We start from the raw sequence: 13,458 nt of genomic DNA, 5'->3' as shown, positions 1-13,458 counted from the left end.
GGGGGTGCCCTGGCTGACCCTACAATTGCTGCTAGGGGAAAATCTTCCGGCTACTGTGCACGCACACACCCGGTTGGAATGGACATGAACAACACATCTCGAGAAACAACATTTACGAGAAGGTGAGTAAACGTTTTTCCTGCATGACAGCAACCTGTATTTCAGTCAGGCTTCCTTTCTGCAGGGTAGTGTTTATATTTAATCTTGGGGAAGTTTTATCAATTATTTATCAAAGGAATAGGCTTACTAGCCCCAGAAAAAGGCTTATCTACAGAATGGATGAGAATCACCACTCATAATTATTAAGGGTAAATTAGACGACTGCTAAGCCCTGTCCACAAAGTTCCATCATGTTTTCCCTGACAGGGATTTTTTTCTTCTTCTTAGCTGTGTTACTGCTACACTTACATAAGAACGGCCATACTGGGTCAGACCAAAGGTCTATCCAGCCCAGTATCCTGTCTGCCGACAGTGGCCAATGCTAGGTGCCCCAGAAGGAGTGAACCTAACAGGTAATGATCAAGTGATCTCTCTCTCCTGCCATCCATCTCCACCCTCTGATAAACAGAGGCTAGGGACACCATTCCTTAGCCATCCTGCCTAATAGCCATTAATGCACTTAACCTCCATGAATTTATTTAGTTCTCTTTTAAACCCTGTTATAGCCCTAGCCATCACAACCTCCTCAGGCAAGGAGTTCCACAGGTTGACTGTGCGCTGTGTGAAGAACAACTTGTGTCGGCCTCGGTTATTTGACACCGCCCTACACAATGTTGTTTTGGTGGACTCAGTGTGGAGATGGCAAGGCTGTCCTCAGCTGCCAAGTATGCTTGCTGGAACTATTTTCAGGTGGCAGGGAAAAAGTGCATGTTGGAAAAATGTTCAGTGATGAACTCAAATAAAATACATTAAGTTCTTCTCACCTGGGAGTCTTTCAGCATGGTACTGACTGCTACAGGAACGCTACATCCACCCTCCTGAAACAGAAAGCACAGCAAACAGGTAAAAGTTGATGTCAAGGTTCCTATGTGACCCACCATGTCAGGACCTTTTGAAAAGCCTGTAGAACACAGACTCAACTGTCATTCAGCCATGTACAGAAGAATAACCAGTGAACAGAAACTTGAATCTAGTCTGTATTTAGCAGTTGTGGTAATGAAAACTAGGAGGTTTCTGATACCATGGTGTTGATTTAACCATACTACGTGAGCATTTACTACTTCTCCTAGGGAGGAATTGGACAGACAAGTGATGGTACCAAACCTACCAAGTGTCTCATAAAGGCTCTCTCGGCAATGCAGCACAGCACCGTTTCCGCATCATGCAAGGCGGATACCATATCCAATATCTCTTCGTCTCTAGCTCGGACCTCTACTGCTAAGGCACCCTGAAGGAAGAGAGAAACACTGTCCTCAGTCTTCATGCATCTCTAGTCTGCACTCTATTAGTCCCAAACCAATGAACCTGCATGACTTAGAGGCATTTCCACTGTTGTGCTCTACCCCCTACACACACGCGAATCTCATTGCTATAACATATGCATATATACATGGCAACAAGATGAGACCAGAAAGAAAAAGCTGAACACTACTAAACAAGTGAGCTGCAGGATCACAGCTTCAGACTGATTCTTATCAGCTTGTTCTATATAGATGCTGACTCCTAATTCCATTAGTATGCTCTTGAAAGGCCATGTCTCAAGAGTAGAATGATCACTTATAACAGTGATGAGGTGCTAGCCTTTAATTAACAACTGCAGTACACTTCCCAAATGTAGCATGCACACAGAACAGCAGCCAGAAAAGGTGCAGAGTTGAAAACACAGTTGAAATGTTTGGTTGTTACACAGCAATCGGCTACTCAGCTGGCTTTTCATAGCATACCTGCCCAACAGCATAAAGGCAATCTTCAGGGTTTAAGATCTGGAGAAAAAGCAAAGATTAGTTAATATGTTGTAATGTTAAACCCAAGATTATGTAAAATTTTTATTTAAAAAGCTCCAAAGAGCAGCAATTTAGGATGAGACTGAAATTATTTTCCATAAAGGAAGTGCAGTACAATGGTTATAGCAAGGAACTGGGAAGTAACAACTCCTGGATTCTATTCCCAGCTCTGTACTACCTAGGGATGGTCATGCCCCAGCCCTGTGCCTCAATTTTCCCATCCATAAAATGGGTATAATGGTACTTATTTCATTGGAGGTTGTAATGTTTTATCAGAATTATCAGATGTTTTTAAAGTGCCTGTTCATGAAAGATTTGGGCACTATAAAGGGCTCTGAAGTTTTCAGATGGACAAATGTTATTGACACGTGGAAAGAAGTTTGCTGAATGTGTCTCTGGAAGGGAAAGGCAGTGAGTGGAACCTTCACTCCAATGCAGCCTAATCTCAAGATAATGCATATGTGGATTCAGAGCAGATGTTATGCTCGTCCATGACGGGGCAGCTAAGGTTCCTGAAAGGGAATGGGTTAAGGGTCTGGAAGTGAATGGAATTTCCCACTATGCTTCTCCTCACCTGACCAATACGATTTTCCCAGCCCATCCTCCTCAGTCCAGCAGCAGCCAGAATTATGGCACTGAAGTCGTCCTTTTCATCCAGCTTTTTCAAGCGGGTGTTTAAATTTCCTCTCTACATAAAGGGTTAAGTGAGAAGCACAGAAACAACAATCTCCAAATTGAAAAGGAGTATTTGTGGCACCTTAGAGACTAACCAATTTATTCGAGCATAAACTTTTGTGAGCTACAGCTCACTTCATCGGATGCAAGCTCACGAAAGCTTATGCTCAAATAAACTGGTTAGTCTCTAAGGTGCCACAAGTACTCCTTTTCTTTTTGCGAATACAGACTAACACGGCTGCTACTCTGAAATCTCCAAATTGGGACACTTTGCTTGCAGATCTTAACTCAGCCACTGGAGGCTGCTACTGCTGCAATCACCAAGGGCTGTCACTCCTGCAGCTCGTCAGCCTGCTCCCTTCCTCTCTGCTTGGGCCTTTCCTTCCTTATCTCTTGTCCCCGAGCAGCAGCAGTTACTCCCCATAGGGAATGGGGTATGCAGCGTCATACACAAGCAGGTCAGGCTTCTGGATCAAACATAGATCAACTACAGAACTTCCTTCTCTGAGGCTGTCTACACTACTGCGGAAAGTCGACCTATGCTATGCAACTCCAGCTATGTGTCTCTTGCATAACTGAGTTGAGGAACTATCCTGGAAAACTTGTTCAGATGGTGGCAACCATTACTGTAAGAAAAGAATGGAATTTTGCTGTGAGTTGTAAAGTAATCATTTGGACACTGGCTCTTTGGGACTGGGACTGTGGACATGTCTCATGTAGCACTAAACATGTCAGCAGCTGACAAATAATTGTGCCTAAGTTAAAGGGACAGAGACTGGGACAACAGAGCCTTTCACTGCTGGTCTGAATCCCACCCAAGCCATTAGTGACTGAATTGGAATGAGTTGTGTGTCTTATGCCAATTCCTCTTGTGAAGTGTATCTGCCTCTCAGATGCTAGACTAATACTGGGCCCTTTCTCAGCAGAAAATACAGGGATTGAATGGGCCAGGGAGAGTAAACTCCTCTCTCACAGTAGTTTAGGAAGGCAGCATGAAGTTAGTTTGAGCAGAGGACAGGAAGCCTGGGTTCTAATCATAGCACCAAAGTGCTAGAGAAAAGCCAACTGTTATTTATTGAGATACCACTCCCGCACTCTGCCAGGAAAGGATACAATATCCCTGAATTCCAGCTGAGGGAACCGCCGTTTGAGCTGAGCTGCTCGCCGAAGTGAACTGGTTCCAATCACGCTTCAGAGGAAGCAAAGAAACAACAACAGTGAAACAATTAGATTCATTCACTCACCTTTAGCTGGGGACAGGTTCGGAGCTTCCAGGGAAACACACACTACCTTTTTAAACTAGTCACAGAGCATTTGCGGATCTATCCATCATTCATAATGGCAGAAGGAAAAACTGAGAGATTTAACATGAGGCCTGACTAAATCTAGATGTAACCAGACTACCTGGTCTGCAAAACACAGTCTCTGTGGTAGGTTGTTAGGCCTTTGCAAAGCAGCCATTATGCCTTGTTAAGGATCTCTGAATCCTCAGTGGGCCACCATCTACAGAATGTAGCAATCCCCAAGCCTTATTTTCTCTTCAGATAAATGGAATAAAATGGTTTGGAAAGCAGGGACATCAGTCCTGGATCACAGAACACATGCCTGGGTGTGCAAGGTGAGGTCTGATAAACAAGTCCTGGAGAGTGCAGTGGGAGAGTTCTCTGGACAGCAAGGGGGACTGCCAGTCTGACCAGAGAGAAGACTCTTTTCAAGGGATGTATGCTGCTCACTTTTCTTTTTATCCCATAAAAAAGATGACAAGCCATCTCTACTTTAGCCTGTGAGAAGTGCAAATCTACATCTGTGAAGCAAACAATTTCTTTTGTTTTATTTCTATTTTCTGTGTTTAATTAAGATTACTGTCATCTGGGTAATTTCAACACAGACATCCCCAAAGAGAAAGGAGAGGGACTGAAAGTAAGTAATTTCTGGAACTTGTCCCCCCATCTCAGGGCTTGTACACACTAGTGCTTGTATTGGTTTAACTTAAGTCACTCAGGGGTGTGAAAAAGCCACGCTACTGAGCGACGTGAGTTACAGCGACCGAAGCGCCGGTGTGGACAGTGGAGAGCTCTCTCCCGTCGGCACAGACGCTCATTTATTCAACAGCAGTAATTCTTTCCCAGGTCATAGTGATAATTATGGTTCCTGGGATTCTTATTAAGTTTTTATTCCTTTATTGCTAATTCCTACAAATGGTTCACTTTAACTTAAATGAAAAAAACACACCACCACCACCACCACACCACACTGAAAACACCTCTTCATCTGTGTAAAGGGCAAGGGACAGATCAGAGTCTGGATGTTAAATGTATTAACACAGGGAGTTCACAAAGAATAATGAAGAGCAGGCGGTTTTGGTGTTGAGAAGTCTAAGCCTATCCCTTTTCACCACTCCATTTGTTCAACAACACCTCTCCCATCCACTCACCTCTTTTCAGGAAGGCTGTTGAGGGTTTTCCCATAGTTCTTGGGATGAAAAACGACAGCATCATGGGGGTTTTCCCTTCTGCAAAGAAATACAGTGTAGACAAGACATTATTCCATAGGATGTGGCTAAATGGAAACAGTTCTGCTCATGGTCCTTAGTGGAGGTGCCTCTAACTTCCTTATCTTTAATCCACTACAAGGAGCACTTTCTTTTCCTTTTCCATTTTTCCTTCTAATTAATCTAGAGCTGGTGAAGGTGCTGGTTTGACAATTCTGGACAGTCGGTTCTCTACTCATCCACAGAGTAGGCACAGCACAGGCAGCGGAAGGGCAAGCTTCCCACAGGCACCACCTTCTGTCGACATGATTAAGTCTGACCTGGAGCCCACCCAACCCCTCTTTAAGGAAGAGAGAGAGGGGTTCAGCCTTCATAGCCCATGGAATTTGGGATCTCTCTCTTCTGAGGCAGGCAACAAGATGACAAGCACAGTGGCAAATTGTGCAGTACAGTTACTTACACAATGGGAAATAGATTGAGACCGACCAAACTCATCACACAGGATGCCAACAGTAAAAATGGTCCCTCTGGGAATTTTAAAACCCCTCAGGAAGTCAGGCCTCTCAAGGCACTCTTACTTGCAGATGGCCCCAATGGTGAAGCCAGGCGGGAGCGAAGTTGGCAGGTCCTTCAAGGAGTGAACAACCAGGTCAACTCTACAAGTTAGAGGAGAGAAAAGTCAGAGCATGGTGTGAGTGAAGGAGCCCATGGGGCACCTGCAAGATGCCTGCAGATGATCTGAGAAATAAAATTTCCACACTGGGCTTTAGTGTAGAAAGGGGGGCTGGAAGTCAGGAATCTTGGGTTCTATTCCCAGTTCTTCTACTGATTCACTGTGCAACTTTAGACAAGTCACTTCATCTCTCTGTGCCTCAGTTTTTCCATCTGTAACATTATGATATATATCTCCCAGGGCTGCTACATCATAAATATTTGCAAAATGATTTGAAGAGCCTGGTGTGGGTGCTGAAGACCTATACGCACATTGCACAGACACCCATCAACCTTGCAGTACACAGAGCTCAGTGGGATCAGATATCCCAGTCAGATTTAAATAACTATTTTTCAGTAGGCAGCAACCCAGAGCTCAAGCTGCCTGCATCACTTCATACCACTGACATGGCCATCAAAAAAGGGCTTGAATCCTTGGAGCCTGAACTCACTGGGAGTCTTTTTACTGACTTCAGTGAGAGTTAGATCAGGCCCTTAGATGACAAGGACCCAAAGGGGAATCTTTAATTTTAATCCAAATTGAGACAAGTCCCTCGATCCATGTGCATCCCATACCCTAGCTGTAACATGAGGTAAAAAACAGCAATCTCCCTCAGTCACAACTGACATCTGAACCAAGGTTTCCCACAGAAATAAGTTACCCCAAAAGAGCCTTAATCCTAATGCTTCCGGTTCTCCTGCACTGTTGGCAGTGAGTACAATTAACAGGCAGGAGGCTTTGGAGACTGTTTAATGCCCAGCTCTGAATCTGAGGCATCTACTGAAATTTCTGTATTCAAACTGTATGTGACCACTCAGTGATGTGTATGTAACAAATAATACTGTTGCTCTAAAAATACCACAGGTTGCAGGGCACTGGTTCAACCAACTGATTGACGTGACCCATGACTTGTCATGTCATTACTGATTGACATGACACATTTTTCTTTCAGCCATGTAAGTCCAACTAAAACAGTCAGGGAAGGAGACAGACTATGGATAGCACATTTCACAAGCCTATCATTCTCCAAAATGTTCTAAAAGAAGTTTGAATTACAAACAAGCCACTAGGGTGTGAATGTTTGTCTTGATTTCAGATGCAGACAGAATCTGCAGCACTGCCCGGGCCATTCCATGGCCTGCGGTAAGCAAGAGAAAGGATCAGAGCTCTTACTCATTTTTTTCCAGTGCATTTTCCAGCTCCTTGGTAAAGAGGCTCTTCTCTCCAATCTAAATAGGGAGGGAGGAACATGAAGCATATTACCAACGTAGTCACATATAGCCTCACTCAATTCAAAGGAGGAAGAGGTCATTTACCTTGGAAAGAGCAGTGTCCAGGATCTTGTCTCCAGTTGTTGACATGGCAACTGTTCAAAGAGAGAGCTTTTTAAGAGCAGCAATACAGAGAGATCAGATTGGCCCAGACTCTGTAAGTCTCTGTGTGGTATGCAGCAAAGGGGTACATGGCTGCTGCATTCTAGTGCAGGTGTGAATGCAGGCTCCATGTAGCAGGAATATTCTAGGAGTACTCTGCACTAAGCAGGAGTAAAGATTAGGTCTTCTGGAAGTGTGCTGCCTTATTCCCAAGAGCACAGAGTAAGAAAAGGGAAGGCCATGAGAGTGTGTATCTAGGGACAGTAGTTTTAAGCAGGATCCTGATCACACTAACAAGACACTTTGCTTTGAGCACCTTCTCTGGCCTCACTCCTGCTACTAGGCAGGTGCTCAGCAGCCGTCCAATCAATGTAGCATTGGGCTCCTGACTGCTCCCTGTCTGGTTGATATAATTTTTTACTTTGCACTTGAACATGAACATATGGTGCATCTGGCTTGGAGCTAGACTAATACATGGTTACTCTATCGAGTGACAGTATCATAATCTGTATAGAAACTCAGGAACTCAATGCTCCGCGGTACATGGAATCCATCCTCTCCTTGCTCTGCAGACATTAGCATCTCTTGCTCAGTCACGTGAGCCTAACTGGATGGAACTGATCTGGATTCTCCACTTATGCAAACGCCGCAATCTCTCTTCCTTGGGCCAAGGGCTTCTTGCATAACAGATTTAATAATTTTATTAAGATGTTAAAATAAAAAGAAAACAGTACAGAGTTTAAGCACAGAAGTTTCTGGTTATCAGGGAATAAGGTACAGATTATCAAGGGGTGCGAAATTCGGTTTAAGATTGGGTGGCGTAAGGAATACATAATCTGCAATATCCCCGATTGGGGGTAAAAGGTTAACAGGTCAAAGTACAGACATTGAGATATGGGGGTATGTTGTTCATATAATGGCTATGTTCAGGTGTGGAGTATTATGAGTGGATACGATGATGAGGACGGATTTACCCTCATTTGGGGAGATTTAATGTTCAGTGAGTTTATGGTTCTAGTTCATATGGTCCAATGGGAAAAGTCTCTCGGTCCCTTTCTCATAGCTGATACACGATGTCGTTACGCATCAAACCATCCCACTCCAGCTGCTCCTTGCCTCTGAGCAGCATTTGAACACTTACCAATCTCAAAATGAAGGCTGAGATATCGCTTGCGAAGCATTTCCACTACACTGTCTGTCTGAATCCGGGCCAGCTGCAGTTTAAAAACAGAAGGCAAAGTCCATTGTGAGATGGCATGCGTTCAGTACATCAGCCAAAAGAAGCTTTTCTATTCTTAGACATTGTCAAATGCACCCACCAAAGCCTCCAAAACACAAGCATTAATGCAAATAAATAGAAGTCTTAGCATAGTGCTACACAAAAACAAACCCTACCCCTGCACAATGATCACAACACCCAGCTGAAGAAAGTATTACCATCCCTGCTTTACAGATGGAGAAACAGAAACAGAGTTGGAGTGACCTGCCCTCTGGTCAGACAGTGAGTCAGTGGTAGGGTCAGAATTAGAGCACTGTAAAGACATAGCAGACAAAACGTCTTCAGTTAGAAGTAGTGGTTTAAACAGGGGACTGGAAGTTCTATTTTCAGCTCTCCCACTGACTTGCTATGTTCTGTGGCCAGTCATTTCAGCTCTTTGTGCCTCAGTGACACCATCTTTAAAGTGGAGACAGTACTTACCCACCTATCTGTGAAATGCCATCACTGGGTGAATGGAACTAAAGAAACACAATGATGTGCTTTTGTAATTTTTAAAGTGAGTCAGACCGAGCATTGTGCACAGTGCTAGAGAATAGGTCTTGCAGTAAGGGGCACTCATTGTTATAAGAAAGGCAGACTAAATAGCCTGGTGATTCCCACCTCAATGAGTGATGACCTAAAATGCACCATATCTGCTGTGTGCTTTTTATGAATGCTAAACTTTACCATTGCTGTGTGATTCTGCAAGGAGCCAAGATTAAGATTTGTCTGCAGGAATTGTGATCTATATGAGCAGAGGTATGTCAGAAAGTTGTGCAGAAGGAGAACAGACAGAGCAAGCCACAGGGTTTGGAGGCTGCAAAAGGCCCTGGTACCTGTAGATGGGACACATTTAATTTACACTCTGGAAGGGGGAGGATCACATAAAATAGTCCAGTCCACCACCACTATCCTACTCAAGCAGAAGGCAGAGGATCCCTCCATAGATCCTGACCTTGTGAGAGGCAATGTAGTCTAGTAGTCACAGCTGAAGATGAACCAGGAAGCCTAGTTTCTAATCTTTCTCTGCTACTGATGCTCTGAGTGGCCCTGGGCAAGTCATGGGTTTCCACATGTGTAAAATGAGTCCAACAAACTTCCCCTTTGTAACGTGCTGTGAGATTCTGGGTGAAAGGCACAGGTGCTATAAGTGCAAAGTGTTGATAATGATAATTCTTAACAATAGGTTAGGAGATCACACACGGTGGAGAAATGCAACGTCCCACCCTTCAATGCCCATCTGTCTCATCTTCTAGCCTCCCGCAAAGTACAGAGCCATGCCTGCACCTAACTTCCAGAGCAGGCAAGATTATCTCAAAACAAAGGCCCAAGACACATTTATCTCTCTTTGCATACTTGCTCTTCCCAGCTGCAGCTAGATAGCAAGAAAGACCCAATGTATTTCCTATATCCTCCCTCCCAGGCCTTTGTGAGCATCAACGCACCCTAAGTTTTGCCTCCATATAAGATATTTGGTTGTTGGATATAGCAAAATGAAGACACAAAGGGATTCTACTGAAAGAGGAGTGCAATCACCTCCCTGTTTCTTGAGCTACTCCATGAGCTTGGTGCTGATGGAATGTGCCAACTGACAGCCATTGGGACTAAAGTTCTGTTTATTCAAAATGGATACAGTCCAGGTGGCATCAAGGCAAGCTTGTCCCACATAGCTGTAAAAACCATGCCTCTGCCCCGACATGGAGGGATCCCCTGTAGGAGAGCTCAGTCTCATGGCCCATTGAATCTCGGGCCTTCCTACGGGGACTGCCAACAAGGAGGCCTATTACAGTACAACTCTGATGACAGAATAGTTATTTCTAATTCATAGAAGTCACTCTTTGGCAAAGATATCGTTACTCCAGTCTAGGGTCTGAGGAGGACTTGGGCTTTTGGTTTGAGAAGATAGCTCATCTGCATAAACAAATATAAGTAAATTTATTTCCATCTAATAATACTTTGTGCTTAACACAAGGATCTTAAGGTGCTTTACTAATATGAATGAATGAAGCCTCATGCCCCAGACCTTCTGTGAAGTATCCACAAATTGTCCCCATTTTACAGATGAGAAAATGGCAGCACAGTTAAATAAAGAGCTAAATTTTCAAGTGTCCCCACTACTTTGGGTGCCCAAACCTGAAACATCTGGATTCCAATTTCCATCTGCACCTTCTAGTGACTTGACGTAAGAAAACTCAGCACCTCTGAAAATCAGGTGCTCGGTACGTAAGACCTGGGCACCCAAAATCTAGAGGCCACTTTTTTGAAGATGTGGCCCTAAGAGACTTGCCATAAATCACACTGTGTCAGTGGTAGAGACGGGAACAGAACAAGGGAATACTGATTCCTAGTCTTTCACTCTGACCACTAGATAACACTTCCCTATTGAACAGGAAACCTGATAGATGCTGGACTTCATTTGGGTTTAATCTATAAATAACAGAGATACACACTTATTTCCAGAGGGTAACTGCTGTACATCATATTTTTAAAGTTAAAATCAGCCACCCAGATTTTCTGCTTTTATGAGATGCAGCTGTAGGGTTCTCAAGTCACAACTGTCCCCATTGAACAGAGACTCAGCAATATGGCCATACCAGAACAGAAGCTAATGCAATAAGCAAAAACTCACCTGACTCTTCCTGGTGCCCACTCGGATAACTCTGTTTTTCAGGCCATTTTCATCCTATGAACAATGTGTTTCACATATTTTAAAAATTAAAGAAAATCCCCCGAATCCATAATTGTGCAGGTTTTCTTTCCAGTGCTGTCTGCCAACTGAAAGCTCATTCCACCGCAGCTAAATGTGTTCCCCAAGTGGCAACCACATCTTCCTAAACTGAGCAAAATATCAAATATTTAAACTAACACAAGAGAAGGTTTGCAAAGAGTATAAACTCCTGTTGGGAAATGTGCAGCACTCCCACAAGGCACTCACTGTCTTGCAGTATTGGACCCTAGAGCTCAATTCTGTGAACACTAGCAGACATAGCACACACTACTGTGAACAGTCCTATTGACTTTTGTAGTAAGCGTTTGCAGGATTGGAAATCATGTGTGTTGTATTATTAAGTTCATAAATGTTCAGCTATTCACAAAAAGTCATTAAGAAAAACACTTAGTCCTTATATAGAACTTTTCACTTTCAAAATGCTGTGCAAACATTAACTTATATCTGCATATTTATGAAAGTCTTTACAAAATGATCAAACTTTTAACTTAATTAATACCCAGCTAGGACTGATCTATTCAGTAAATGGCAGAATTAGAGGGGTAAGTGGTATAATCCCTTTACTCTCTCACCCTCTCCTTTTGATTTAAGTACTATATTTCAACTAAGACAAACAATGCAGAGACCACAACCTTAGGAACCTTTTACTTGTAATTGTTTTCTAAAAATGGGAAAGTAATATTGTTTGATTTTTGTTTTCTCCCACCCCCTTAAAACTGTAAAGGGAAGGTGAGTAGATTTTAAGCCTGACCTATTAAATTATCCCAACAGATTTGCAGAGCTGAGATATACACATTATTTTATTACGAGATATACAATTACCATGAACAATCTAAGCCCTGACGAATGCAAAGTCTGTTCCTTTACCTGAGTTCTCCTCAGTGTCTTGTTCTCCATCGCTATGGACTTTTCCAACCCCAATGCCTGTTATGTGAAAGAGAAGAAGACGCTCCTTGAACTGGGAAAGAGGAGAGGAGGGACGTTATTGCCTCGGCTGCTTAGCACAATGTGTGCCAGACCATGTGCTAGAGAGAAGGGCTGTTCCGTTTGTGACCCAGACCCTTCTGGCGTAGCATGGACACACAGATAAGAGGTGACAGGCATGCTACAGTATGTGCTGCACTACGATATTGGGAGGGAAAGGCCTTCAGAAAGCAGGGATGGGTGTGACCAGCACTTAGGAATGGAGGTTACCAGTTCTGCAGAGAACGAAATTCAGCTGCAGGAGCTGCCTCAGCAGAGCTGTCCAGCTTCTGTACGGGAAAAAAAATTGTGCTGAATCACTAGGAAGAAAGGATGGCAGAAGGAAACCGTCTCTCCCTCAATGACACCCGCCCAAGCCCTTTGCTACCTGTTATACCCCCAGATCTGTGTATGACAGCTAATGCATTACCCAACAGAACAGTCACAAGGTGGCTATTTTCACAGGTGAACAATGATCATTTTCACCAAGATATTCTTTCGTGGGAGAGGGACACAACATGTGCCTTCGTACAAAGCAGAGGCTCCAGCTCTATCACCCATCCTCAAGGCAATGGAGCACAATTTCTTTACAACTACCACAAGCTATGTGAATTGACAAAGGGCAGTGAGCAAGAGACCTAGGTTTTATCCAGAACTTGGCCCTTGATTTGCCTTGTAACTTTGAACAATAATTTAACTACTCTTCCTCAGTTTCCCTTTCTATAAAATAGCTCCTTGTAAAGTACATTTGATTTTTTTAATTGGACTAATATTAAATAAGGCCTCATGTACTAATGGGCAGGGTTAAACGCTCATTCTTATCTCTAAGCTCAGAAGTGGTCTCAGCCCAGTGGAAAACCACTTGTGTTGAAATCTTTGACTGACAGCAGGGTTAATAAAAATACTCAACCCTTACACAAAACCGTACCTTCAGAGCATTAACTAATTTGGTTTCAACGTCAATCATTTGAGACCTATTGCTACCTTAATCTAGGATTCTGAAGAGTCATATGTTCACAGATTACAATTATTAAAATATGTACAATCTTTAGTTTTCATAGTTGGCTCAGTCTACTTCCAAGTAGCATGAACAGTGTTCATTTTAGCAGGTGTATGGTTATACACCTGAAGAGAAACAGTCAATAGAAAAAGATTCCCATTTGATCACATCACATGAAGACAGACAACTAAATACTGAAATGTTATAGGTGCTTGCGTACAAATGCAAGAAGCCTAAACGCTAAGATGGGTGAACTTGGTGCCTGTTAAATGAGAATATTGATTTAACAGGCATCACAGAAACTTGGTGAAATGA

General features: G+C 43.3%; 1 protein-coding gene across 6 annotated transcripts in view; it reads right to left on the bottom strand.

Annotated features, from left to right (window-relative positions):
- Nucleotides 1-13,458, bottom strand: part of HMBS (hydroxymethylbilane synthase) — a 31,504-nt gene that overhangs the window by 4,747 nt on the left and 13,299 nt on the right. For 2 of the 6 annotated variants that reach the window (XM_037882283.2, XM_043533979.1), the window contains 12 exons: nt 12,048-12,104; nt 11,082-11,135; nt 8,336-8,408; nt 7,138-7,187; nt 6,995-7,050; nt 5,688-5,765; nt 5,053-5,130; nt 3,732-3,807; nt 2,518-2,631; nt 1,884-1,922; nt 1,268-1,387; nt 924-977 (listed from right to left, as the gene is read on the bottom strand). In XM_037882283.2, the coding sequence (XP_037738211.1) occupies nt 924-977; nt 1,268-1,387; nt 1,884-1,922; nt 2,518-2,631; nt 3,732-3,807; nt 5,053-5,130; nt 5,688-5,765; nt 6,995-7,050; nt 7,138-7,187; nt 8,336-8,408; nt 11,082-11,135; nt 12,048-12,104 (849 nt within the window). Of the gene's footprint in view, nt 1-923; nt 978-1,267; nt 1,388-1,883; nt 1,923-2,517; nt 2,632-3,731; nt 3,808-5,052; nt 5,131-5,687; nt 5,766-6,994; nt 7,051-7,137; nt 7,188-8,335; nt 8,409-11,081; nt 11,136-12,047; nt 12,139-12,374; nt 12,434-13,458 lie in introns of those variants that run through there. The other 4 variants (XM_037882286.2, XM_043533981.1, XM_043533980.1 and 1 more) reach the window with 4 other exon arrangements.

The sequence above is a fragment of the Chelonia mydas genome, chromosome 22 (genome assembly GCF_015237465.2).
Source record: "Chelonia mydas isolate rCheMyd1 chromosome 22, rCheMyd1.pri.v2, whole genome shotgun sequence".
Lineage (NCBI taxonomy): Eukaryota > Metazoa > Chordata > Testudines > Cheloniidae > Chelonia > Chelonia mydas.
This window is presented reverse-complemented; position numbering and strand designations above follow the sequence as displayed.